Raw genomic sequence first — 27637 nt, forward strand, 5'->3', positions numbered from 1 at the left:
TTCGGTTAACATACTATATATTGCATTGAAATCATTTCTAGCTTACATTACGATCCGTTATACAACTAGCTAGCTGACAAATTTGATGTCACGTCACAATATTGGAAGGAAAAGCATCATGATTTGGCAATGAGGAATCACAAGTGAACAGAAAATCACAACTTATACTTATTTCTTCTCAATTATATAATGCATATACGGCCCGCCAGGGTATCATTATTATTGAAATCATGGAAGAACGTACGCCAAAAGCCCCCCACATACTTCTACGAGCAGCGCATTTGAGGCAGTCCAAGGAACAATTCAGTCTCCACATCTATGTCCGAACCCTGGCTACTTTGGCTGCAGTTGGGTACAATCTCTTTCTCTTGAGCAACTGGTAGCTGACGTAGACAATTTTTTGCACCGCAGGTAGTTGTGTGAAGTTAAAAATATAAATATCAGACATCAAGATTCATGGTCAGCTAAAGGATGTCAACAAGACAAGCTAATTAAGAAGCTGGGTGTCTTTTAATTCCAATGACATCCCAACTACTTTTTGTTTCTGGTTAGGGCAAGCATGAAGTGGAGATCAATTAAATGTATGTTGGTATGGAAATATTGATTTTTATGGTCAGTTCCCAGATGGAAGCCCGCTAAAACATGCAGTTCTCTTAAAACTGAGTTATAAGACAACTAATAGCTAACATTTCAAAGTCAGGTGTAGTTGCAGGTTTGAGTAGATCATGATTCATGAGTACCAAAGGTATTCACCTTTTCTCTTAGGCTTGCATTCTCTTCTCGCAAAAGTCTCTCCTGAAATTCATGAAAAGGTTTTAAAAATTAACTAAACACATATTTTAGTAGTAGAAGTGAACACAGAGCGTGTGTTAGTCTCCAAGCCAAATATACCTTATCCTTTAGATGCTTTATTTGATCCATCAACAACTGAGCCTGTAATTTAGTCCATTTCCTGTTTGTTAGCTTTTCATATATGATATTCATATTCTTACCGTTTCGGTTGCTTAGAATGGCGAGATGCAGGAAGTGAAAGATAATTATTAACCAGAATCTTCCAGCCTCTCAACTTCCTCTCCCGTTTTCATGGCAACCGGAGAATATACAATTTCTGCAAGAAGCCGCGTTCAGGTCAGGTTTTGAAGTACCTTTCTTTCCCTGATGCGGCATAGGCTTCGCTCCAGCTGGCTCTCGATCTCCTCAAGTTCCTCGCAAGTACACAAATTTAAACCATGTCCCAAAAGCTTCCTATGACAAACAAATTGCAATTTAAAATTCCAGGGAGGCCGTTAGTAAACGCAGCAAGTAGCATCGTCAAAGCAAGACAAGAACCTTTGAGAAACATCAAGAAGCTCCATCGTCTTGGCCATGCTTACATTTTCACGCATCAGTTGCTGCACAAGGGATGTAATTTATCACAAAAGCAATAAGTACGCACTGGATTCGTATTGTTGCAGAATAAATTGGTCAAAATAATGAGTTAAACTTGCACACCAAAGGTCTCAACTTTCCTATGTGTAAAAATAATTATCATAGAGCAGCGAGCTGGATCTGTATCTAATTATGATACTAATAACCATTTCTATCTACTTGATTTTATGAGAAGTGCACGAACAACGGCTATGATAATTGGTCCCCCTGCATACTATCGCACTGTATATCTTCTAATCACAAGATCATAAGAAAGGCCTACCTGCATATATTGGTCCCCTGCAATATTGTTGAATTTCCCACCATTTGCATGGTTAAGATATCGTTCTGTCAACTTTTGCATGCTGAACTTCCAAAACATAAGATGATATCATGATCTCATATAATCTATTCAATTATCACCTTTTGCAATATGATGAAACTGATCGAATTGCACTTATAAGTCGATAACTGAAAATATAACATACGATCAGCTTCCAAGTTTCTTCATAATTTCACTTATCAAAACAAATTTAATCATAATTTCACTTGAAAAAACTCCTTTGTAGTGTCTCACTGTAATAGCAACTAATTTTTATCGTTCGTTCTAGCTGATGGGTGAGAGGTAATTAAGCATTTCTAATCCACTTTAAGAAATGTTTTGGGGGCTAGCTGGAACGTCTATGCATAAGCTCAAGTGGATGTTTGTGTGTTTTCTTTCAATCTTGTGACTCTTCTTTGCCCTTGTCGCCTGTAGGAGCGGTCTTAATTTTGGTTTTCCAATTAGTTGTGTTGGCTTTGGGTCAAAGAGTTGTGTCTTTCTATCTTGGACTAGTATGTTATTAGAATGAACCAAACCTATTTTTCTTACAGGTTAATTTCATGTCTTTGTCGCAGATTAGTACGACCATTTTCTCACTTTAAGGTAATGCAATATTGTATATACACTCAGCTGTATGTTATTATATTTAAACGAACAATCCCTACTGCACTTTTTTAAGACAGCATTTATAGTATGTTTTTAGGTTAAATTTAACCAAAAAATAACCACCCAAAACTTTGAAGTTGATGCTTTCAATTCATTTTTTGTACTTTCTGGTTTCTACTCTTCATACCATTATTTTTACTGAGCTTTCTTTTCTTCAACTTAGGACTGAAATTAGGGGTCCTACTCTCACCATGCGGGCAGGGGCCACCCCCTTCCACACCCTGCCCCCAGCATGGGCGGGGTCTGGGTTTCCTACCCCGGAATTCTGCCCTGCACCCCAAGGGCAAGGTGCTCCTTCCACATGCCAGGAGGAGGATTGGACCCCCGGCCCAGTCTGTATTTGATATATATATATAATCAAATAGCTTATAATATCCATTCTTTTTTATAAATATATTTTTACACATTTAATTATATATCTATTTCTCAATCTGTTCTATTTGATTGTTTCTAGATTAATTCTATGGTAGTATGATGAATCGGTAAATCAGAAAAACCGGATAGGATCGGACTGAAACCAAAAAACCGTCACTTTCAGTGATGAATAGGTCCGGTATCGGTTTTTAAATTTTTAAAATTGGTGTATACTAGTTTAGTTTCAAAATTTGTCAAAAACTGGACCAAATTAGACCGATTACACCCCTAACATTGATAGTGAGAAAAATGGGACCTTATGAGTGAGATAAAGCAACGATTGAGTCATTTTTTGAACTAAAATAAAGATTGACCAATAAAAAAATTATTTATCAAATGGCTGTGAGATATGGTCCCCACATTTGATTTGTTGGTTTGATTGGAGAAAATTGAAGCCAAATGTGCTATTCTTGTGAGGATTATAGGTGGGTGATGTATTGGCCATACTTGTTCCTACCGTTGCTTTCAAGTCGACCTTTAGTACAAAGAGATGTTTGGTTTTCCCTTTTAAAGTTCATTGGCCCCGCAAACAATTGATAACCTTTCTATGATCAAAATCAAGACCCATTGATATTCAGGAGTCCATAAATTATATTGAGAACTTCTTGGTGGAACTACGTAATGTCATAATCATTTTGATATAATGTAGTAGCCAATTAGGTATTTGTTCTTACATTTGCTTAATTGGAAATGTTTACTAATATTTTTTCGTTTCTTGTCTGTATAGAGTTGGATGCACAATTGAATGTTACAATAATTGATAAAGAGTAGGCATGGTGGAGACTCGAGAGTTCGTGAGGGCCTAAAAGCTCTTAATTTGTGATTTTTAATTTTATTACTTTAAATATATAGTTTTATTTTTATTATACTTATTGGTCGTAATGAATTAATCTATAGTGGAATTTGCGTGGTGGTGGACTTTGAAGTTTGAACATTGAATATTATTGGTGGGCTGGTTGTGGTGGAGTTTAAACTTTGAAGTGTCTTGTCATGGGGTTGACCATGATTTTTAGGCATTTGATTTTAGTTTTCTTTTTTCGCTAATTAGGACCTACTTAGTATATGTGATGTGTAAAGGCCGTTAAGAAAAGATTTTCCTCTCCAGGGCTCTCCTGAGTAGAGGCCTTAACCCTGTCATCGTACAGGAATACACATACGTACCCAGTTTTATCTGCAGAGTTATTTGTGGTGGATCAAGGATGGGGGAAGATCTGGATATTCTCTATAAGAGATTATCTTTAACGAAACAAGAGCAAGAGGAGCTGTATGTGGAATCCGGGAAGTTGGCTGATGCAGTAATTAGATGAGGTAAATGCTTGATAGTGAAGGTGTTGACCGAACAACACTATAATAGGGATGCGTTTAAGGCAATGATGAAAAAAGTTTGGAGGCCGGTCAAAAATATCAAATTCAGGAAACTAAATTTTATTCTAACACATAAAATTTGAAGATATCTGTGATAAGGATAGACCGGTTCGTGTGGGGAATATCATTCTTAAGATTAATATGGCTAAGGCCTATGATAGTGTTGATTGGAGTTTCCTCTTGCATGTCCTGGCCTCTTTTTGTTTCTCTTTGCAGTTTTGTGGATTGATCAAGAAGTGTATTGCTTTACCTTGGTATTATGTGGTTATGAATGAGGTTCCTAAAGATTTTTTTCAAGGTGGTCGTGGTTTGAGATAAGTGATCCTATCTCACCTTACCTCTTTATTATTGTTGAAGAAACTCTTTCAAGGTTGATAAGGAATCAGTCTCGCTTATAGAAAATTGGTGCGCTCTCTCATCCTCGTTCTACCCTTATTATTTCTCATTTGCTATATGCTAATGATATTGTTATTTTTGCTAATAGGAGTAAAGACTTGGTTCGGGCTATTTCATATACACTTTCTAATTATGAGAGATGGTCGGGTCAGAAGGTGAGTAAGGCTAAATCCTCTATAATTTTCTCTAAGCATATTGGGATTGCTAGACATCGAGCCTCACTTAGTTTGTTGGGATTTGTGGAAGGAACTTTATCTTTAAATTATCTAGGAGTGCCTATTATTTCGGGTCATTTGAAAGCTGTCCACCTCGAAGGAATTATGGGGAAAATTAAGGCCATGATCGAGGATTGAAAAAATACTTTGTCATCCAATGGTGCTAGGGTTCTATTGTTGAAGCATGCTCTTATGATTCTTCCCATTTATTTGCTCTCGATTGTATATGTGCCTCTTTCGGTGATGAAAAGCATTAATAGGAGTTTTAGTAATTTCTTTTGGGGTGTGAAAGAAGGGAAGCCTAAGAAACATTGGAGGTCTTGGGATAAACTTTGCTTGCTGACGGTAGAAGGGGGTTTGGGATTTTGAAGCTTTCATGATATTCAAAAATCCTTATTTATGAAATTTGCTTGGAAGGTTATTACTAAAGACTCTTTATGGTCCAGATTTTTCCCAGCTAAGTATGTCAAAAATCACCATATTTCACTTTTGGATCATGGGAAGGGTTCGCGGTTTTGGAGTATGGTCTATTCATGCATTCCGGATGTCCTTAATTTGTCAAAGTGGAGAGTTAGGGAGGGTAATGTAGCTTTCTGGCTGGATAACTAGGTGGATGATGGTACCCTAGGAGATGTTTTTCCTATTGTGGGAAATCCTAAATTTCTATTGAAGGAGTGTAGGGTGGAGAATGGTTGGGATGTTGATTTATTAGTTAGTCTTCTTGGAGTTGAAAAGGCTGAAGAGGTCATGAAAATCTTTAGTAAGACTCGGGATGGTGCAGATGTACTTGTATGGAAGGAGAATACAAATGAGAAATTCTTGATGAAGAGTGCATGGCAATGTATTAGAGTTCGATCGCCTAAAATCCGTTGGGCTGAGTGGGTTTGGCATTCTTGTGTTCTTAAAAATATCTTTGTCACAATGTGGAAGGCTTTTAACAACTCTCTTAAGTGTTGATGACAAATTGAATTATGTTGGTATTCCGGTTGTTTCTAAATGTAATTGTTGTTCGAATAGTGGGTATGAGAACTTAAATCATGTGCTTGCAACTGGAGAAATTGCACGTAAAGTGTGGCAATATGCAGCAGCTCAAGTTGGGTTAGGACGCGTGTCAGTACATGGAAAAACATTGTTGATGGATGGTTGATTAAGACGTCGAAAAATCCTCAAATGGGGCAGATTCTAGGCATATTGCCATCTACTATAACCTAGCATTTGTGGATTAGGCATTGTCGCGCTCGGATGGAAGGGGATCTTTCAGTCGTCAGAGTCAGTTTGGCTCCAAGTTAAGTTTTGGATGGTGAGTGTAAATGTAATTTATGTTTAGCTAGGATTAGATGCGTATGCTGTTAGGAATAAATGTAATCTTAATTGGACTCTAGGACTGTAGTGATCCGATAAAGATAAGTATTTGAATTGTAACTCTTATCAAATCTTGTTTGTATTATAAGATAAGAGTCGACAAGAGTACTATGTGTGTTTCAAGTCTAAGCATCAGTTGAAGAGATAAAGACGCAAGTCTTATTGAAGAAACAGAAGCTGATCTGAACTCGATGCAATCCAAAAGAAGTAATCCAATCCAAGATGTTTGCAAGTTAGAAACATATCTGATTGGGATACCGGATAAACTTGTCAGCCGAGTCCTTCTCCAGATCAATGACAACATTGCATATATATAGAGGAGTCGGCTAAGGGTTGAGTTAAGATACTTGAACAGCACACATTTACATTCATTAATAGCTTGAAGATCTGGGCAAAACTACAGAGATCGTGCAAGGGAAAATACTCGAGTGAAGGATTTTTCGAGAAGCTCAATTCGTAGAATTGAGTGAGAGCACACTCCAATAGGGAGTTGTCGTGTTCAAGATTCAACCACTGGAAGTTCCAATAAGAAAGGCAATGATTGCAGAGTGTCAGACGTTCTAACTACCAATTGCGATAGAAGACAAGCAGGTCGCATGTCTTGAGTAAATGTGTATAGTTACAAAGATTTTGCAAACATTTTACTTGTAATACTCTCAATCAATAAATTGACTTTCTTAGGTTTGGTTGCCCTTTAGGATTTTACCTTTAAGGAGTTTTTCAAAGAGTTTCCCTTTGTAACCAAATAATGTGTTTAACTTATTAATATATATTGGTTACTAGTCGATGCTAATAGCTTGTGTTGAGTGTTAACGTATAGAACTAGGGGTACTGGGGTATTTTCTGCAACAGTTGAGGAAAAATTAAAGGCTACAAAATTGTTTACTCCTCGGGATGAAGCTCTTCTTAGTGAGTTTAACATTCCTATCCAGCCTCCAAAAAGACCTATTCCTTCTTTGGTTTGTTGGCAACATCCACAAGCTAGTAGATTGAAGCTCAACGTTGATGGAGCCTCAAGAGGGAATCTTGGCTTGGCAGGTGCTAGAGGTGTGCTGCGAGATTTAGATGGTAAACTAATTATGGCTTTCTCAACTACTATTGGCACATGTACTAATAACTATGCTAAACTGATGGGTTTGTTACATTGTCTTCGAATTGTTAAAAATATGGGTGTTGTGCATCTTGATGTGGAGTTAGATTCCTTGTTGGTTGTCAAGTGGTTAAAGGAGTAGAGATGTGAAAACTGGTATCTAGAGGACTATTGTGAAGAAGTCATGGATATTATTGAAGGTGTTTAGGTCCGAGTTTATCATATATATATAGAGAGAGGGGAATGCTTCAGCAGATTTCTTGGCAAGGATGGGAGCGGAGGGATCCAGCAGCCTATGGTGGTCTTCTATGGATATTTCGTCTCGTCTTAGGAGCTTTTTGCATATAGAAAGACTAGGTCTACCTATAATTCGAACTGGTTAAGAGTTTTTTTAATGTTTATTAAGTTTTTTGGGTTGGCTTATTCTAGTTTGTGGGTATATTGTATAGTGTTTGGTTTGCTTATGGTATTTTTATATACTTGTGTTTTGGGTCTTTGTTTGTAACCTCCAGGAATTTGAATTGTTACCATGGTTTTCCTCCGCCATAAGTGAAGGCTATCAATAAAATTAAGGTCCCGGTTTCTTCTTAAAATGAGTAAAAAAATTAAAAATTTAAAAAAGGATAGAGTTATTCGTGAAGGACCTTGGTCATTCGACAAACACTTGGTGATGATAAAGGAGGTAGAAGGATGTCAATAGATTCATCAAATACAACTTACAAAAGCTATGTTTTGGGTTTGATTCCATGACCCACCTCTCATTGCCAGGAATAAATATGTTGAGAATTTGATTGGGAACTTTAAGGGAAGAGAGTGGAGGAAGTAGACATTGAAAATGGTGAAATGGCATAGGGGAAATTCATGTGTATACGTGTAAATGTTGATATCACAGAACCCATATTGAGAGGAAAGAAGATAAATTTAGGTTTGGGAGAATCCATTTGGGTCCATTTTTCCTATGAATGTCTTCCAAATTTCTGGAAGAGAGCAGTCAACTTTGGAGGTTGAGGTTAGAACCGATGAGAACAGAAACGGGAGGTTGAAATATCTGATCTGACGGTCGTTCCGGCGAATGAAAAAAGGAAGCCTTCATTATCAGAGGAGATTGGAGCAAATTCTACTACACTATCTCAAACAGTGGATTTATCGAGTGCGAAGAAACCGAAAAATTTCAATAATGATAGCAAATTACCTAATAGAGAGGAGGAGATCTTGGAAGAGAATTTTCAACGATATGAGAGGGATTGCTACTTATCGTAAGAAAAGATGGTTCAAAATTTAAATATGGATATAGCAAAATTGAGGCCAGAAATAAGGGATGAGGAAGGACCACATGGTAGTTAGAAGGGGATTTACAAATGGGCCATTTAGCTTGTGGCCTAGGAGAATGGGCCAAATGAGTGAACCAAGATAGGTTGGAGACTCAAACTCCTGTATCAAAGGAAGATATGCGACAAACTCCAGTTATGCTGAGGCCTAATGTGTTGATGGGTCGGAAATGGAGGACAATCTCTCAGATTAGTAACAGTTCTTCAACGCAGCAATTGACAATTCAACCGAAGTCCCTTTCTAAGAAGCGGATGGAGCGGAGAGGATGGGGAGATGAACAAGGTAGATCACCTAAGAGGATTTCGACAAGGCAGAAACAACATGTGGAGAATGGCGATAATCAGGACATTGCATCGGCGAAGGCTAACGTTCAGCCCATCGGGAAGAATGAAAATACTCAATTGGAATGCTCATGGGCTTGGAAACCCACGGGGCATTCGGATTCTTCAAGAACTAATCAAGAAGGAAGTGTCCAACATCCTGTTTCTACAAGAAACCACAAACTAGATTGAAAGCTTGAGATTTTGAAAGATGTAAGTAAAAATTAAGTTCTAATAATTGTCTACAGTTGATTGTGAGGGTAGGAGTGGGGATATTGCTATGTTGAATGATTTTGCTATGTTTTTTTTTTTTGATAAGTAATCAAAATTGTATTAATTAAAGAAAAAGCCTAGCCCAGTATGTACAAGAAACTACCCCTTTAAGCGGGGGCAAGAGAGACAAGAAAATCATGGAGGACCATTCCATTGAAATCAATAGCAATGGCCCAATTACAAAGCGTACTAAAAAACAAAGTCAGCAGCTCCTCTACTGTTCGCTCCATGTCTTCGAAAGTCCTTGCATTCCTCTCCTGCCATAAAGACCACATGATACAAAGTGGTATCATCCTCCAAACCGCTGAAATCTAGGGCTGGCCACCTATATTGGGCCAGCAGGCCAACGCTGCCGCCACTGTCCCCGGCATAGCCCAGCCCAACTCCACTCTACTTAGCACCTCATCCCACAAAACCCTTGCAATCTTGCAGTGTAGTAAAAGATGGTCTACCAACTCGCCCCCTCCTTTACACATACAACACCAATTTGCCACAATAATCCTCCTTTTTCTCAAATTATCAGTTGTGAGGATCTTGCCCAAAGCAGCAGTCCACACAAAGAAAGCCACCTTAAGGGGCGCCTTATGTTTCCATATCCTTCTCCAAGGGATCTGACAGTTAGGATTTTGCTCGAGAGCAATATAGAAGGAGCGAACTGAGAACCTACCTTTCTTGTGTGGGACCCACCATAACCAGTCTTCTTGTTGATTGCTCGGCCTCATAGAGTACAAGAGACTATAAAAATCCACTAAGCTATTCATCTCCCAATCTTGCGCCGCCCTGCTAAAACTTATGTTCCAATGAAAATGTCCCCTCGACAAACCCATAACCTCCGCTACTGAAGCCTCTTTATTGCTGGCAAATTGATAAAGAAAGGGGAACAACTCATGTAACGTCATATCACCACACCAAATATCTTTCCAAAATTTGATCCTGGTACCATTCCCCATCTGAAAACAGGCGTGCCGACATAAGACTGTCCACCCTTTCCTGATATGTTTCCACAACCCCACTCCATCAGCTCCTCTAACTTCTTTAGTACACCATCCCCCCATATATCTCCATATTTGCACCTAATCACCCCTCGCCATAAAGCATCCGGTTGCCGACTATATCTCCACAGTCATTTACCCAAAAGTGCCTGGTTGAAAGTCTTCACATTTTTTATACCCAGACCACCCTTAGAAAAAGGACGACACACCGTTCCCCACTTAACCAGATGGTACTTGAACTCTTCCCCCAAACCGCCCCACAAAAAGTCTCTTTCTAATTTCTCAATACGGCTTGCTACTCTTGCTGGAATAGGAAAAAGGGATAGGAAATATGTAGGCACATTAGATAGAGTACTCTTAATCAAAGTGAGTCTTCCTCCTTTCGACAAATATATTCTCTTCCAACTCGCCAACCTTCTCTCTATTTTTTTAATAACTGGTTCCCACAAGAGAGGCGATCTTGCCCCTATCCCCAATGGAAGACCCAGATATGTCAGTGGGAATGAAGCTATCTTACATCCTAGCGATTGAGCCAGTTGTCGTAAATGTGGCACTCCTCCAATAGGTACTATCTCGGACTTATCAAAGTTCACTTTTAATCCAGACACTGCTTCAAAACACAGAAGCATTGCCTTCAACGTCCGCACCTGACTCTGATCTGCATCACAAAGGATAAGGGTATCATCTGCAAAAAGTATATGAGATATATTAATAATGCCCCCCTCCTGGGTTCCAACCGAAAAGCCGCCCACCATACCATTCCGACTTAAAGCCGACATCATCCTGCCTAGTCCCTCCATCACAACAACAAACAGTAAAGGCGACAATGGGTCACCTTGTCTCAGGCCTCGTGAGCTATGGAAGAAGCCAGCTGGGCTCCCATTTAACAATACAGAGAACTTAGCCGTTGACACACACCATTGAATCCATGATCTCCACTTCTCCCCAAAACCACATCTCCCAAGAATATATAGCAAAAAATTCCAGTTTACATGATCGTATGCCTTCTCCATATCCAGCTTGCAAATGATTCCATTACCACCATTCTTCATTCTACTATCCACACACTCATTTGCAATAAGTGCCGCATCAAGGATTTGTCTACCTTTAACAAAGGCATTCTGAGGCTTAGAGATAAGCTTCCCTACCACTTCACTAAGCCGGTTTGCTAACACTTTAGAGATGATCTTGTAAACACTACTGACTAGGCTGATGGGACGATATTCATTTACCTCATTAGCACCCACCTTCTTTGGGATTAAAGCAATGAAAGTTGTATTTAGACTTTTTTCAAATTTTCCAGCCACGTAGAGTTCTTGGAACACCTTCATAATGTCTTCCTTAACCACCTCCCAGCATTCTTGAAAAAAACCCATAGAGAACCCGTCCGGCCCCGGAGCCTTATCCTTAGCCAATTTTCGCACAACCTCCGCCACTTCCTCTTCCTCAAAAGCCCGTTCCATACGACAAACATCACTCTCCCCAATGGAGTCAAAGACCAAACCATCAGGAAGTGGTCGCCAACTCATCGGTTCGGTAAGGAGTTGTTCATAAAAGCCAACTAAATGGGCCTTAATAGCGCTTTCTTCCCTGCACTCCGTACCCTCAATATTCAGCATCTCAATATTATTGTTTCTCCTATGAGAGTTTGCAACCCGATGAAAGAATTTGGTGCAACGATCTCCTTCCCTAAGCCACAAAGCTCTTGATTTTTGCCGCCATGAAATCTCTTCCATCAGGATAATTCTCTCCAGCTCCTCCCCCAACAATTTCCTCCGTTCTACTTCTACTTGGGTAAGGGGTCTAACCTCTTGGATCTGCTCAATTTCCTGAATCTCCCTCATCTTTCCTTCTTTGTTTTCCCTCAGATCACCGAAAGACTGTGTATTCCAAAGCTTCAAATCTCTTTTTAATGCTTTCAACTTGCTAGCAAGGATAAAACTAGGAGTACCCTGAAAATGATACGACACCCACCACTGTCTTGCTCGTTCCACGAAACCTTCTGACTTTAGCCACGTGTTCTCAAATTTAAAATATCTTCGCCCACTTCTCAACCCTCCACAATCAAGCAAGATAGGCCAGTGATCTGAACTAATGCGAGGCAAGCACCTTTGCCAGACATCAGGAAAATGGCTTTCCCATTCCGGGGATATGAGGAAGCGATCAAGACGGGACCACGTTTGATTGTTAGCCCACGTGGCGGGTCCCCCAGTTGGGAATCTAGTAACGTTAAAGTCTCCCCCGATACACCAAGGGAGATTCCACCAACTATGCAGACCGGCTAGTTCTTCCCACAAAAGTACTCTGTTATTATCCAAATTAGGCCCGTAGACACCTGCAAAAGCCCATAAAAAGTTGTCTGACACGCTCTTAAACGAGCATGCTACTGTGTACCTCCCTATAAACTCTTCCATTTTTTCCACCACCCGCCTATCTCACATGACTACCACTCCACCTGACGCCTCGTTAGAGGCCAAGTAAACCCAATCTACATGGACACCACTCCACAAGCTTCTCACAATTCGCCTATCAATCAGCTTCATCTTGGTCTCTTGCAAACAAACAATGTCTACCTTCCACCCCCGATCTCTTGCAAGCAAACAATGTCTACCTTCCACCCCCGAAGCAAGTTCCTTATCCGCAATCTTTTCGTAGCCTCATTTAGTCCACGGACATTCCATGATACGATTTTTGGTTTCATGGAGAATGGGTTGGCCCCTTCCCTTTCGACCTATTCCTACTAGAGCTACCCTCAGTATTCAAAGACCACGTCAACCGCTTAAGCTCTCGCTGTTTTTTCAAGACGGATTTCTGTTGTTGTTGATGCCCTGCTTCTATAACTGTCAACAGGGCCATAAACTGTTCCTCATATCCCACGCACTCTAATCCCACTACTTTTTGAATCTCCTTCACCTTATCGAACACCCATCCGGAAACTCCAGGATTGATAGGAAACAAAAAATTCAGTGGTGTCGGGTCCACCTCTCTAGTTTCCTCTACCCCAGAAAAAACAGTCAAATCCAGTTGTTCCGTCAAAGCCAGCGCGTACTCATCATCAGTGGACAGCCCTTCTAGAGACCCCTCCACTTCCGAGTCTTCCAAGCCTTCCCCATCCCTTGCCATCACCTCAAAATCCCCCACAAGTGAACCAGAATGAGCCACCGGAGCTCCACCAACCTCCAGGATCTTCACAGACGAAGGCACCTCTTCCTCTATGTTCACAGAAGTCATCACGTGCCCATTCACCTCGGGAATATGTCCAGAAAGCTTCACCGGAGTCTCTGAGCTCCTCATCGGCGTTTTCTGGGTCTGAGGAGATGCACCCGACCCCCCTTCCTCTCGTTGCGCCGTGTCCCTTCCAAGGTCCACCTCCATCACATGCTCATTCACCTCGAGAATAAGTCCAGAAAGGTTTGCCGGAGTCTCCGAGCTCCTCATCGGCATTTTCTGGGTCCGAATAGGTGCATCCGGCTCTTCCTCTCCTTGCGTCGTGTCCTTTACCAGGTCCATCTCCACATTCCGGCCATCCCACACCTGCGTGCCGTCGTCGGAAAGGTCCACCCTCATCGCCGGCACAGTCTGTTGCTCCTCCGACGTCTCCCCTTCCGGCAGCAACACGACCGGCGTTGGTGGCTGGGATTCGGGTTTTTTAGAACCCGTTAAAGGCTGAACCTTGCTTACCGGGTCCACGGGCCGTACCCCACCCGTGTTCGACGAGACTGGGTCTGCCAGTAATGGGCCTTTGTCCGGGCCCAAATCTCCTGCACCCATATTAGGCCTTTTGCTGGGGCCCGGCAGCCCACAAGATTTATTTTTAACCACAACTGCCCCACCCGACTGCCCTGCCTCATGTATCCGTGGGCCCTTCTCCCAACCCACTCTTTTCGGCCCACTCACTTCCTTCCAGACCTCAACTCTTCCTTTTTTCACTTGGGCCTTGTCTTTAAACAAGCCCAGCCCTTCAAACTCAGCATCCCTACGGCTACAAACACAGCCTTCCTTATTTCGCCAGACAAAAATCTTCAAAGTCTCCATCTCCCTCTGCAACTTCCATACTTGCTCCTGTAGCTCTTCCATTTTCCCACATGCAACCCAGTCTTCCCCCCTGCCACCTTCTGAGTAATGTACTCCTTGAGGAGCTCAAGGCAACTGCTTGTTAGAAAGCCTTACTCCATCACTTGGTCCCTGACACCCTCTACTTCCCAGCACCTCCCTATACGTCCGTGTCTTCCCCGCCGGAGGCCTTTCCCCGTGAAGTCCTCCCTATGTCTTCTCCTCCTTCAGCAGCTCCCCCAAGGCCTCCTTCAGTCTCTTCCATCCTTTCCCCCCATCCCCTTCCGGGAAAATGATAAGCCTCCTTCCTCCACCCTCTTTGTATTCTGCCACCTCTAGAAATCTACCCCTACTGTTGTAGCATTTTTGAGCTAAATAGCTGGAGGATCCCTCTCGAATGGAGCTGTAGAACTCATCCTTCTCCCTGCTCAAGCAACTCTCTAAAGCCTTACACTGTTACACACCCACTGTAAAATGTTCTGCTTCACTAAGAGTTCCTGTTGCCTCTTCCAACTTCTTTCTATGATGCGAAGCTGGGCTCCCTCTTTTACAAGAGTGAACAATTTTGAATCTATTCCAACCTCTCTAAAAAATCCCATTGAAACCAACTCACAATACCACTAATCTACTGAACTTTAACCAGATAATCAGACCTTGACAATAATCAAACCAACACACCAGCCTACATCTAGGTCAAAGGTCAATGAATATCTGTCATTGTACATGCAGACTGATTTTGCTATGCTGAAGAGATTAATTTGGCTATTTTGAAATTTTCAAAGTTACATATTGATGCGCGTATTAAGGAATGCGTGGTTGATACTGTGGAATGTTTTTGTTACAGATACATATGGGCATCCTAAGACTAATCACAGGCTTGAAACGTGGGATATCATAAGATCATCGTGTAGAAAAAATGGAGAGGCCTGAGTAGTTTTCGGTGGTTTTAATGAAATTTTATCTCAGGATGAAAAATGGGGAGGGCAAGTGAGACTTGAGAAGCATATGAATGACTTTAAAGATATGCTAATTGATTGTGCTATGAAGGATTTGGGGTATACTGGGCCAAAGTTTACATGGTGTAATAGAAGAGAGGAAGGCCATAGTATCAATGAAAGACTTGACAAGTTCTTGGCCAGTTCTTAGTGGGAAAGTTTGTTTCCACATGCCAAGGTGACCCATGGCACAGTGGCTTATTTAGATCATTTGACCATTTGGATAGATACAGATGTGAAGTATTTCGAGAAGAAGAGAGACAAATTGTTTAGATTTGAAACCATATGGATAGGGGAGATGGATTGTGATGCTATCATTGAAGAAACTGCTAGAAGTGGCAATGGCGATCATAATTTGTCAAAAGTGATGGACCTGATTTCATATTGCAGTTAGAAATTGGAAATATGGAACCGTACAAAATTTGTCAAAGTTCGTCATCAACTCCATAAGGCCAGACAGAAACTGAAGCATGTGCAAGAGAAGATCATAAAAGCGCTAGAGCAGAGGTTAATAAATGGTTAGAAAATGAGGAGATTATATGGAGACAGAGGTCAAAGGCACTATGATTAAAGGAAGGGGATCAGAATTCAAAGTTCACACAAAAGAAAAAAAAAATAGAATTTCAAAACTCCAAGATGAATCTGGAGAATGGTATGAGGGGGAAGCCCATGTTAAACTTATAAAGGACTATTTTCAGCAACTTTTCTCTGCCTCTAGTGAAAGTGGTAAAGTGGATTTTCTCGAAACTCTAAAGAGAGCAGTGATTGCATCAATGAATGAAGAGCTAGTAAGGAATTACGCTACAAAGGAGGTAATTGAAGCACTGAAACAAATGCATCTCTCGAATGCCCCTAGACCTGATGACATGGCTCCATTGTTTTTTCAAAAATTCTGGCATATAGTGGGCAGATCAATCACAGCAGTTGTACCGACAGCTCGTAACATAGGTGAATTCCCTACATCTCTCATCCATACATTTATTACTCTAATCCCCAAGAAGAAAGATTATGTTAAAGTGGCTGGTTTTTGACCCGCAAGTCTATGCAATGTTATTTATAAGTTGATTTCAAAAGTCATTACTAATAGATTGAAACATGTACTTTTGGCCATTATATCAGATAAAGTCTCTGATGATCTCTTTGGGGTTTGAACAGAAGCTAATAAATATGATCATGTTATGTATATCTACTGTCTCTTTCTCTATATTGGTCAATGGTGATCCAATAAGGCCTATTATACCTAGTAGATGGCTACAACAAGGAGATCCTCTATCCCCTTATCTGTTCCTTTTATATACTGAGGGGTTGATATCTTTACTGAAAATAACTGAGAGAGATAACACAGTGTCAGGTATCAAGATATGCAGAGGGGCTCCTATTGTAAGTCTACTCTTTGCAGATGATAGTGTTTTTGTTTGCAAAGCAGACCTTCAAACAAGCAAACATCTTCAATTGTTGCTCAACAAGTATGAGAAGGCTTCATGCCAGAAGATCAATATGGACAAAACTTCTATGGTATTCAATAAGAATGCGAAACCTAAGGTGCAAGAGAATTTTCTTCAGATGTGGGGGTAAGAAGTGTTCAACAATATGAGAAGCATTTGGGGTTGCCTCCTGTTATAGAGAGGTCAAAAGTAAAGGCCTCCTTAGAAATTAAACATAAGGTTTAGCAAAAACTTCAAAGCTGGAAAGAATTCTCAGGGTAGAAAGGAAGTGCTAATCAAAGCTGTAGCACTTTCTATTCCAACATATGCTATGAGTTGCTTTCTACTGCCTAGCAGTTTGTGCTTAGAGATGGAATCAATTATGGCTCGAGTTTAGTAGGGTCAGAAGAAGAGTGAGAGGAAGATTAACTGGATCAGTTTCAATTGAGAAAATATGGTGTGAACAAAAGTTTAAAGGAGGCCTAGGTTTCAACTTTCAAGGATTTGAGAACATTCAATCTAGCTTTGTTAGCTAAACGAGGATAGAGAATCTTGCAAGAAGAGAACACTATGCATTGAATCTATAAAGCTAGATATTTTCCAAAAGGCCAATTTCTTGATGAGGGGCAGGGGCATAATCCATCTTATGCTTGGAGAGGAATTTCATAAGCAAATAAGTGGCTGATTAAAGGGAGCAGATGGAGGATCGAGAATGGTCAAAGGGCTAAAATATGGAGACAACTAGATTCCAGGACATCAAGCCCTATATATGGAAGACACAATTATCATGGAAGAGCAGAGGGATGACATTGTGGAGAGTATCATTAATGAGAACACAAAATGGTGTCAGGTGAATAAAATAAGAACTCTATTCAATCCAAAGGTAGCAGCAGATAAACTAAGAAAGGGTTTGCTGCTGGAAACCAGAAAGGATTTGTTGTTCTATGAAGAATGTTTCATTCGACATGTTTGTCGACTAGGCAAGGAGATAGCTCATATGCTTGCCAGGTATACTTATAATGTTGAGAGTTTAATGATGCAGTGGGATTGTATTCCACACTTTATTTCTCAAGTTGTATGCCTTGATAAATGTCTGTAATATTTATTATGAATGAATTCTTATAAAAAATAAAAAAGTATATGTGATGTGGATGTTAGAGACTTAGGATTTATTGTTACTCGTTTACTCAAAATGCCAAATTTTCTTTTTATTATTTTCTTCAAATACAATTTGGGCTTTACAATTTAAAAATAAATACATGCCAAAATTAATTGAGCTTGGAATTTTTGGCAATTTAAATTCAAAATCATCCATTTTCTTTACAATTACAAATTAAAATCGTGTTTTAATATTAAAATTAAGCTTTAAAATTAGAGTTGTACCATTATCGGACCAATAACTAGAAAAGAAATTCCTACTCATAAAAATATTATCAATACATCCAGTCCAAGAGAGGTAGAAAAGTGAAAGTGCAAACCGACAAAACCAACCATTGAAGGTCAAGGTCGGTTTCGACTTGTTTCTAAGTAAATAAGAGTAATGTTAAATACAGTTATAAGTTGTATAAGTGCCGCATACTAATTTTGAAAAAAAGTACAGTCCACTATTAAAAACTATTTTTTTCATATAGGACTCATATTTATTCACTTTTTCAGAATAAGTGTGCGACGCTTGCGCACTCCATGACTACAAAAATCATTTCTCAATAAATAATGAGTTTGTATTTAGCTTAGGATTGAATCCAAACTAACATTTCATTTTTTTTAGCCCTACAAAGTCTTAACTATTGGGATGACCTGCTATGGGTTCCAGACCTTTCATGAAGACATGAGGTTTTCAAAAGAGGAATGCTACTCTTCATCTTAAACTTTGTCATTGCCATTTACGTATAGTCATTATATGTCATGTCTTTCACACATGATCACTTTTATCAACTACTTAACAACTACTTGAAATCTACCACATCAAGATGTGTGAGTGGAGATCACAAGAAATAGGGTGATTCAAAATTTCATTGTGCTATAATAGGTTTTGGAATTACTGCGTTATTCAATGTTTTTTAGACCATGGAAATATTTTTAAAGTCTTTTGAGATTTAGGGCATGTTTGGACGGGTAAAAAATTATCAAAACTTCATTTCTAAACATTACTCAAACACAAAAATAGGGGTGCTACCCACACCATACGGTGCGGGGTAGCCCCCTCCCTGCACCCCGCCCCGCACCATGCGGGGGGTGGGGTTTTCCCATCTGTCCCTCACCTCGCTTCATTTTCACTTTAATTATGAACTACATTTAATTATATTTAAAAATTATTTCTAGATCTAAAAGTGATAAAAAATATATTTTTAGATCCAAATTATAAATTTAAATTTTGTAAATATGACTATAATTTAAAAATTATGTAGTTTTTAAATTTGCTAGTACATATTTTATGTAAGTTGTAGTGTAGTAGTTTTAAACTATATAGTTTTTAAATTTATATATATAAACATATATTTATGTTTTTATATATATATAAATATTTATGTATATATATAATATATATGTAGGGGGCGAGGCGGGAGAAATACGGGGCGGGGTTGGGCCCTCCCTGCCCCCCACCCCTGCTAGGGGGACTAGATGCGGAGCGGGGGCCCCTGCCCCCACCCATGTTGGGCGGTGTTGCCATCCCCGCCGTGCGGGGGCGGGGTGAACGGGGGCGGGGTAGCTGGATGCGGGGCCCCGCTGCCCACCCCCTACACAAAAATATTTTTCAATTTCAAAATTTTAAATTTTTAACCTAATCATTACTTAATTATTATTCAAACACAAAAACCAATATAACTTTTACAAATTTTAAAATAAAACACAAAAATTAATACAACTTTTACAAACTTAAAAATAAAAGCAATATTAAAAAATTATATTCAAATTATTTTTTAACTTTATAACATTTTTATTCAACTTTTTCTTTCACATTTCTCAAAATCCAATAAAAAATTTTCACTCAAACCATTTGATTACTATTCATAAAATTTTAAAATATTCCAAGTGTCCAAACATGCCCCTTAAAGGAGGTTTTAAGAGGGCGATTTCATTTTTTTTTTTTTTTTTTAGAGCAGGGAGGGGGGGTGCACAATGGCAAAACCAGAAACGCTACGTTGGGAGGGGCTATATTGATCTATGCAATGACAACAATGCTTGCATACATGCCTATGTCTATGTGCATGTATATATTATACACTTTTTTGTTTATAATTATAAGAAAATACATTATAGACATAATTTAATTTCATACTCATTCAATTTATAAGAAATATTTTTTGCATTGTATATTTTTTAACACATATTGTCAAGTTTTTAAATTTTCGGTGGTATATTTTTGGTATTTTTTATGCATGTATACTTGTTTTTCATATTTTGGATGCAAAACTTATTCTTTTGATCAATAAAATCTTTGCTATTGATAAAAAATTATGAACTTTAAGAAAATATAGAAACTATTTTTTTCATATTTCAAGAAGACTCAAGAATTTTAGATGGGATTAGAAGAAAATTTTCATATTTTTAAAATATTTTATGAAATTTTTAAATTTTTGAGATCAATATTATTTTTTATCAAATTTTATTTGAATTTAAATAGTAATGATATTTTTTTGGGGGGAGGCTCTTGCCTCAACATGGTTTTCTGCCAATGGGAGTGCATAAAATTTATAAGAGCTAGGGTGTTTCCAAAATTTTGTCCTCAACCCTCTAGCCCCACCACTGCTCAACTCAATTACAAGTGAGCAACCTAATGAATAGCTTACTCACAATTTGGAATATTACATGCAATATTGCATTTGGGAGAAAGGATGGTAATATGTCTATTTATCACTTTATTACTCAATCTTACATAACAATTTGTGGGTTGATATCTAGTACTACCTATGGTGCTTGGCTACCAATATAACCATATCAAAAGAGAAACACCAGTTTATCACTGCTTGTTCCATTCAGATATCTTTCACGGGTCCTAGACTGATCAAGAGGTAACAAGTGATCGTATTTTGAATGTTGGAGTTATAAGATGCATGAAGTGTATGAGGAAGTTGACAAGACCTTACAATTTCTTTTCCTTTCATTACATGATTTCCTCTTCATGTAACTTGGCAAAATCTTGTAACTCAATTTGAAGTCTCACATACGATTCATCGTTGAGAGAACCTTTCACAAATTTACCATGAAACATGGTGGCGAAACAATGAGTGAGACTTAATAATTACAATTCATAACTATGAGCTTTATATAACAGCCTTTCTAATGTACTGATATATATAATAGTTGCGTTCTTTGTGGATCATTATGTATATTGAACTTGTGACTAGAAATGACAAAAGTGAGCAAACCAATTAGGATTATAAGAGAGAAGATAAGAGCTAATGGACACGTGAAGAAGATGCTAAGCAGTGGACTTGTAAATATTCCAAAAAACCATCCTCAAAATGCTCGAGGACTAAACATTCCCCATGATATGATACTTAGCAATAGTACTGTCTGCAAGTAAAGGGCTATTGGGCAAGTTGTTCAGACAACAATGGATATAGTGAACGAGATATGATGCCTTTGCATTGAATACATGCTGCGATTAGTTAATATTAAATGTGTTGAGTTATTTATCAAAGTTATATATTCACTTTTTAATTTTTTTTTCCCAATCAATCTCACTTTTTAATTTATTGAAAGTGATTCCAAATTGGTAGTGGATTGGCTTCTTAAGGGTAGATGCACTTTGTGGTATCTATGAGATTTTTGGAAGACTTAGTGTTGGCACTTGAGGGGATGACTTTTATTGTAATCCACCAATATCGCAAAGGTAACCAAGCGGCTGATTTCCTAGCACGACAAGGTGAGATGGGGAACAATGTTAGCGATGAAGGCCACCATAATTTACCACGGGTCTTGAAAGGCATTATTCGGCCCGATAAATTGGGGCTTCCTTCTTTTAGGAAATAATTTGTTTTTATTTTCAATTTGTATAGTTGGTCTTGGCATTGGTTGATTTGTTAATGTAACTTTGGTTTTTCTCCACCTTGAGTGAGGGATGCAATTAAAAAGTGGGAGTGTTTTTTTTTTTAAAATATATATATATATCTCACATTTTGATCTTAGTAGGGGGAGTTTATTTTTGGTGCATAAAAATTGCGTTAGCATTAAGTATCACTTTCTGTATCATTGTTCTTTTGTTTGATATTCTATTTTTTGATCATATCATTTCATGACCCAAAAAGGGAAGAGTACTTTAGCGTGTAGATTGACAGATCAGGGTGTAGTTATTAGATTAGTTGGAAAAGATATGTTTGGGATGGGTTTCTAATGTTGCATATATGATGTAGTTTGACATTATGAAACATATCTAATCCATGTCGATATATAATGTGTCTTCGACCCTTTGATTTATATTAACAATATTTCAGAATGATCTTTTCTAATCATTGTATTATATATGTTTAATTAAAGAGTAATGCTAGAAACACTAGTTACACTACTACTTCACCATTATGCTACCATGCTAAGCTTATAAGATAGCATTTAATAATCATCCCCTAGTTATATATTGAAAATATAACAATAATTTTCGTTTTATTTTTGTTCTCTATGTGTTTGTGTTCTTGAGTGGTTTCGAGAAGCGGGGGTATTGTTTATGCAACTGCACTTGTAATTGGAATGATCATATTTTTATGGTTTGTTAGAATTAGGTTCAATTGTTTGCATTATTAGTTTTGTCACGTAATTGTCAAATGTAACGCCACAATGGAAGGCACAAGCTACATGGCTTATACTTCAAAAGGACTAGTCAATAATACAATTAGAGCCACAGTGGAACATTATAAAGAGCAAGAACTTCTCATTCCCCAATACTGAGAGAGAAACACTAGAATTTTCTTGTTTCTTTAATTTTTTTTTTTATTGGCACGGGGTGTCTAGAAACAGCGTCCCGACTAATTCTGGATGTGCACAAGCCATCTGCAAGAAGTTTCCTGCAAGTGTACCTTGAATAATTTAAGGAAAAAACCTCTTGGTACGATGACACCTAGAAAAGGGTTTGAACCTAATATGCAAGCCATCTTATGATTAATCAAAAACTAAGTATTGAGAAATTACTTGTGTGCGTCTATGAACTTAATTATTGAGAAATTGCTTGTGTGAGTCTACTTCTTCAACAAAAACATTGTGTTATTTACTTTAATTTCCTTGCGTATTTGTAATTTTTATTGACTATAATTGCTGGAAAAGTTATCCCTCTTGAACTTTTGAACTGGTCATCATTGGCATAGAACGCCTATTCACCTCCGTCTATGTTTTTTCATATGTAACCTACCCCATACGTGTCTTGTCAGGTCAAATATAGGATTTTCATAGATAAAATAAGAGAATATTCTTACAAAAAGATATGGAAGTGTGCATTGGATGATTACTCTTATTATTCTGGACGCAAATGAAGCGTAATTCCCTCCACGGTTTTACACCCTCACAACCTAATAACTGGTTCAAACTTCACTTATGTTGAGAGTTGATACATATATATATATGTATGTATGTATGTAATTATGCAAGAGTAATACTAGGTACGTACAAAAAGAAAAATGTGGGTCACAATCAAAAAGAGAGGTTTTTTTTTTTTTTTTACATTTTTTCATGGTAGTCTCATTTCTTACAAAAGACTAGCCTATGCGAGCTTTGTCCATTAGAGCTTGTACAAATCAGACTGCATCATTTATCATGATTCAGTCTGCTGAAAAGAATATGAAAGTTTTTTTTTAACATTTTTTCATGGTAGTCCCATTTCTTACAAAAGACTAGCCTATGCGAGCTTTGTCCATTAGAGCTTGTACAAATCAGTCTGCTGAAAAGGATATGAAAGTGTGAACACTGTAGTTTATCTGCTGGTTTCACACATGCACTCATGTTATGGGCCGGTTTATCTGCTGGTTGCATCTTTTGCCCCCTATGGCTTTTTTTCTTGTTGGGTTTTCTCGATCTTGGTTGTAGTTTATGAGGTGGTGTTCTTGTTGCAGTATTGGTATGATTTCTGTACTTCCCTGAAGTGTACCGGTTGTTGCTTGTGGTCAAAGTTTCATTCGGTTTTGAATTAGAGACGTTAATGTCAACTTAACCCCTAGCCTTCCAACGATACGGCTGTCTTAACATGTACTAGTAGCTCAAGTAGCTTGTTCTTGAAGTATGTGTGCTGCAATTTTGTGTTCTTGCGTATATTTGCATATTCTACTCAAATCACTTGGACCCTCTAAAAACAGATGGACAAGGCCGAGAGGAATGGAAGGATGGAGAGGAAGTGGTGGTCATGGTTGGAGTGGGGCGAGTGAGGTGTGATATTGGTGGTGGTTATTAAAGTTAAGGAGGAGAGGACATGAGGTGATGGTAGCACAAAGAATTCATTGAAGGGAGATAATGAGCTGGTCACAAGAGCCATGGACTTAAATTGAAAGATGGTTCACACTGCAGCTAAGCATAAACCGTTTTCCATATGTTCGAGTATAATTTTCCACAGACTCAATTTTCAATTATATATTTATTTTACATGAAAAATAAATCACGTGTTATATTTTACTAGTTTAAAACTATGAAACCAAGAGTTAATAGGAAGATACAATACAACTTAGCTCAACATAGATTTAGATGAGAACAATTGGTAGCATGCATGAAATCTTGTACAACATAAAATTAAGTCTTAACTAACATTTATATGCATGTGAATATATTGCATATGTGGGCACAAGCATGAATAAAACTATTGAAAAAAACATGATACAAAGTCGTCATGCTCTTGATCTACACTTTTGTTTCCTAGCCATGCTCTCTACACTTTCATTTGTGTCTTTGTAATAATATTTAATCACCTAGAAACTTTCAATCTGGTGGAGTGAAAGAAAGAGTACTTATTGTTATACTATCATAATTAAAGCCTGGTTTGGTTACACAAAATCAAACTATCTCATCTCATATAATCATTACAATTTTCTCAAATTTCTACACAAAATATAATAAACAATTCAATTTTTTCAAATCTCAAAACAATATTAATATTAAAAATTACATTATAACAATATTTGTATTCAACTTTCAATAAAACATTTATGAATTCATGTGTAATCAGACGAGGCCTAAAAATCTTTGCCTAATGTCGATGCATGCGACATAAACAAGATAAATAGCTGCTCAAGACTAATTAGAAGTCGAAGAACGCAAACTATAATTAGGATAGTTTCTCCTAAATCATGTAATATTCTAACATATCACAAGTGCAACTGATGCAACAATTAAGTAGCTCTCAACAGAATGAACGTAAACCAAACTCACAACAGAATCAAATGCAATAAATTATATATATATATATATATATATTTATATATATTTGTTTTGTGTGAGTAGACACACAAAGTACAACAACCCAAGAAAATCATATTCATTATATTATCCATCACGCTGTACTGTAAAACCATTAATGTCGATTGATTCAGCTTTAAAAGTGCTACTTTTCCCAATAAACTTATTACTGTTATAAGGCTTCTTAATTGAAGGATTAGAATGCAATCCTCATACGACGGAATCTATATATGATGGCAAGGAAATTAGGGGAAGTTGCAATAATGATATGTTAGCATGCATATCAGGGTTTAGAAATTGCATTTGAAATGGCCGAATAGCGAAAATCCCATTGGTTGAACCAGAAGGACCAAAGGCAAGCAGGGGGCTCCCCATTTCCAAAATCTCAGTGGCTGTATGTATGTATTTTCATCCCACTTTAACAAACCCTAATGAACGAAAATTGCCTGCATAACGAGACAATTAAAAATTGGAGAGGCACTTCAGAGACATCAGTAGAGATGAAAAACGGCACAGAATCAGAACAGATAGATCAGAAAGATCAGACCCACTAAGGAGATGGTTCTGAAACTCCAGACGATGGAAGAAAAGAAAACAGCAAGATGCCAGAAAGGAAATCCCTAGAGCTGTTTTGCCTCCTAACTTGACTATGGCTATGCGCGGAATTCAAAAGGTGTTAGCCAATCTAAAAAGGTCCCATGTAAAATCTAACCAACTGCTAGGGGAACTTGCTAAAAAGTAAGTTAGATAGCACTGAGACATTCACACATGGAGCATATAATTGAAAAGAAACGAAAGAGAAACATATGCAACACAGAAAGGCCAAATTCCTCGTATATTAGGCCTTTACTGCAATTTCCCAGACCTTGTGCTACATCACGCAGTCATTAGTATTCCAAAAACATGGAAGTGCTCACAAATCTTTGATTACGCGTATCGAAGAAGCACAAAAGAGAAATAAAAGTTGAATAAAAAGAAATGGAGGATTGAATGATTATTGTATTGGAGATGAAGTAGAAAAGAAACATACTCAGAGCTTGAAAACTCATAGAGCCTGCCCTTCTGGGAAAAGACGATCACGGCGATTTCGGCCTCGCAAAGGATGGAGAGCTCGAAGGCCTTCTTTCGCAGTCCACTTCGACGCTTCGAGAAGGTGACTTGACGGCTCGTCGCGTTTTCGATTCGCTTCATCTGAATCTTCCCTCTCACCATGTTCTAAATGACCACAAAAACTGCTTCATATCAGTATGCCATGTCCCCGATCGGTATCGGAGAAAAGTGTATGAAAGATCAGCATGAAATAAATTCAAATCTCACCAACTACTTTTGGTGAAAATTCCAAGAACGCTTATGCTTTGGCTCAGAAAGTACTATTGGAAAGAATCAAAGATATTTCAAAATTTACAGGAAAAATTACAGACAAAGAACTCCGGCAAGGGAAGAATTTAGAAATATATAATATGAAGGAAATTAGGGCTAAACTTGAGAGAAATTGCGACAACCCATAACCAAAAGGAAACTAGATAAAAACTAACAAAATATTTTATGAAAAACTAAACTCCAGAATCTGCAAAAGATTCACAAAAAAAAGGGCATTTTTTTATATGAACAGCCAGAACGCACAGACACCGGCAAGTTAGACAACAAACCCCAGTTACGTATCGGAGTGTTAGAAAATCTCGGAAACCCTAGGGAGATTCTAAGAGCAAAAACAAAGAGGGTTTTCTTAGCTATGGATGCATGGTCTCTTTTCTTTACGCCTGGACCTCAGGCCCTACATTTCCTTATTCATCAACCCTTGTCTTTCTCTTTCAAGCTCTTACACCCAGAAAACAGTAAAAAAAAAAAAAAAAGCATATTCAACCACAAACCAATAAAAGAAGAAAAGGCAACTTAACAGAAGATCATGATTTGACGTATAAAATAAAGAAAGGACGTTGCTACAGAAGATTATAGAAATCTTCTATCGATCAGTATATTTCTCTTTTTTTATTTTTTTTATTTTTTTTAATATTTTTTAAAACTATTTAAATATTTTTTAAAAATAAAAAAAATCATATATTCATTGAAAAACATTTACTTAATCACTAAATAAAAAAAAAATTAAAACAGTTTTCGATAAAAAATTTCGATAACCCCTTTATGTTGGAGTAGTGTTTTCGTAAAGAAAATACATATCCATTTCTCTGAACTTGTTTTGGTAAAATTAAGAAAAGAATAGAGAAGACAAACCCAGCAAAATTTTTATTACTATTATAATACTGTCCAGCCACTGTGGAGCTAAAGGAGAAAAAAAATACACTGTTCAGTTAACTCACAACGTCGACATCATCGTACAAAGACGTCCGCGACGTACCAATCAGATATAGACAGGAGAGCAGTTCTGATTCTCGACCAATGGAAGTCGACGGCGTCACGTGGTTTGCATTGCGCGGCGGGCCAGCTCACACCTTTTTATATATTTATTTTATTTTATTTTGTGTTTGTTGTTGGAAAAAGATAAGAAGGGTAGGATTGGGGTAGTTATAAAGTAATTTTTTTACTAATAAAATATTATGAATTTATAAAATATTATGAATTTTTTATAAAATATTAGGGGTACTACTTATAAAATATTAAGAATTTTTTATTTTTTATTTTATAA

The 27637-nt window shown here is 37.9% G+C and overlaps 1 protein-coding gene across 2 annotated transcripts; it reads right to left on the reverse strand.

Moving 5' to 3' along the window:
* On the reverse strand, positions 1 to 26846 carry LOC122303183 (MADS-box protein AGL42-like). 2 transcript variants are annotated; one of them, XM_043114820.1, is made up of 8 exons: positions 26311 to 26846; positions 26024 to 26225; positions 1691 to 1772; positions 1330 to 1391; positions 1146 to 1245; positions 892 to 933; positions 754 to 795; positions 1 to 383 (listed from the first exon to the last, which is right to left on the reverse strand). In XM_043114820.1, exons 2-8 carry the CDS (start codon positions 26203 to 26205, stop codon positions 267 to 269), a joined length of 627 nt encoding a protein of 208 aa, XP_042970754.1. In that variant the 5' UTR covers positions 26206 to 26225; positions 26311 to 26846; the 3' UTR covers positions 1 to 266. The 2 variants fall into 2 exon arrangements, with proteins under 2 accessions (XP_042970754.1, XP_042970753.1); XM_043114819.1 differs by having other exon boundaries at positions 26024 to 26208; positions 26311 to 26843.
* Positions 26847 to 27637: the final 791 nt, after the last annotated feature.

The sequence above is a fragment of the Carya illinoinensis genome, chromosome 3 (assembly GCF_018687715.1).
Source record: "Carya illinoinensis cultivar Pawnee chromosome 3, C.illinoinensisPawnee_v1, whole genome shotgun sequence".
In the NCBI taxonomy this organism is placed as follows: domain Eukaryota; kingdom Viridiplantae; phylum Streptophyta; class Magnoliopsida; order Fagales; family Juglandaceae; genus Carya; species Carya illinoinensis.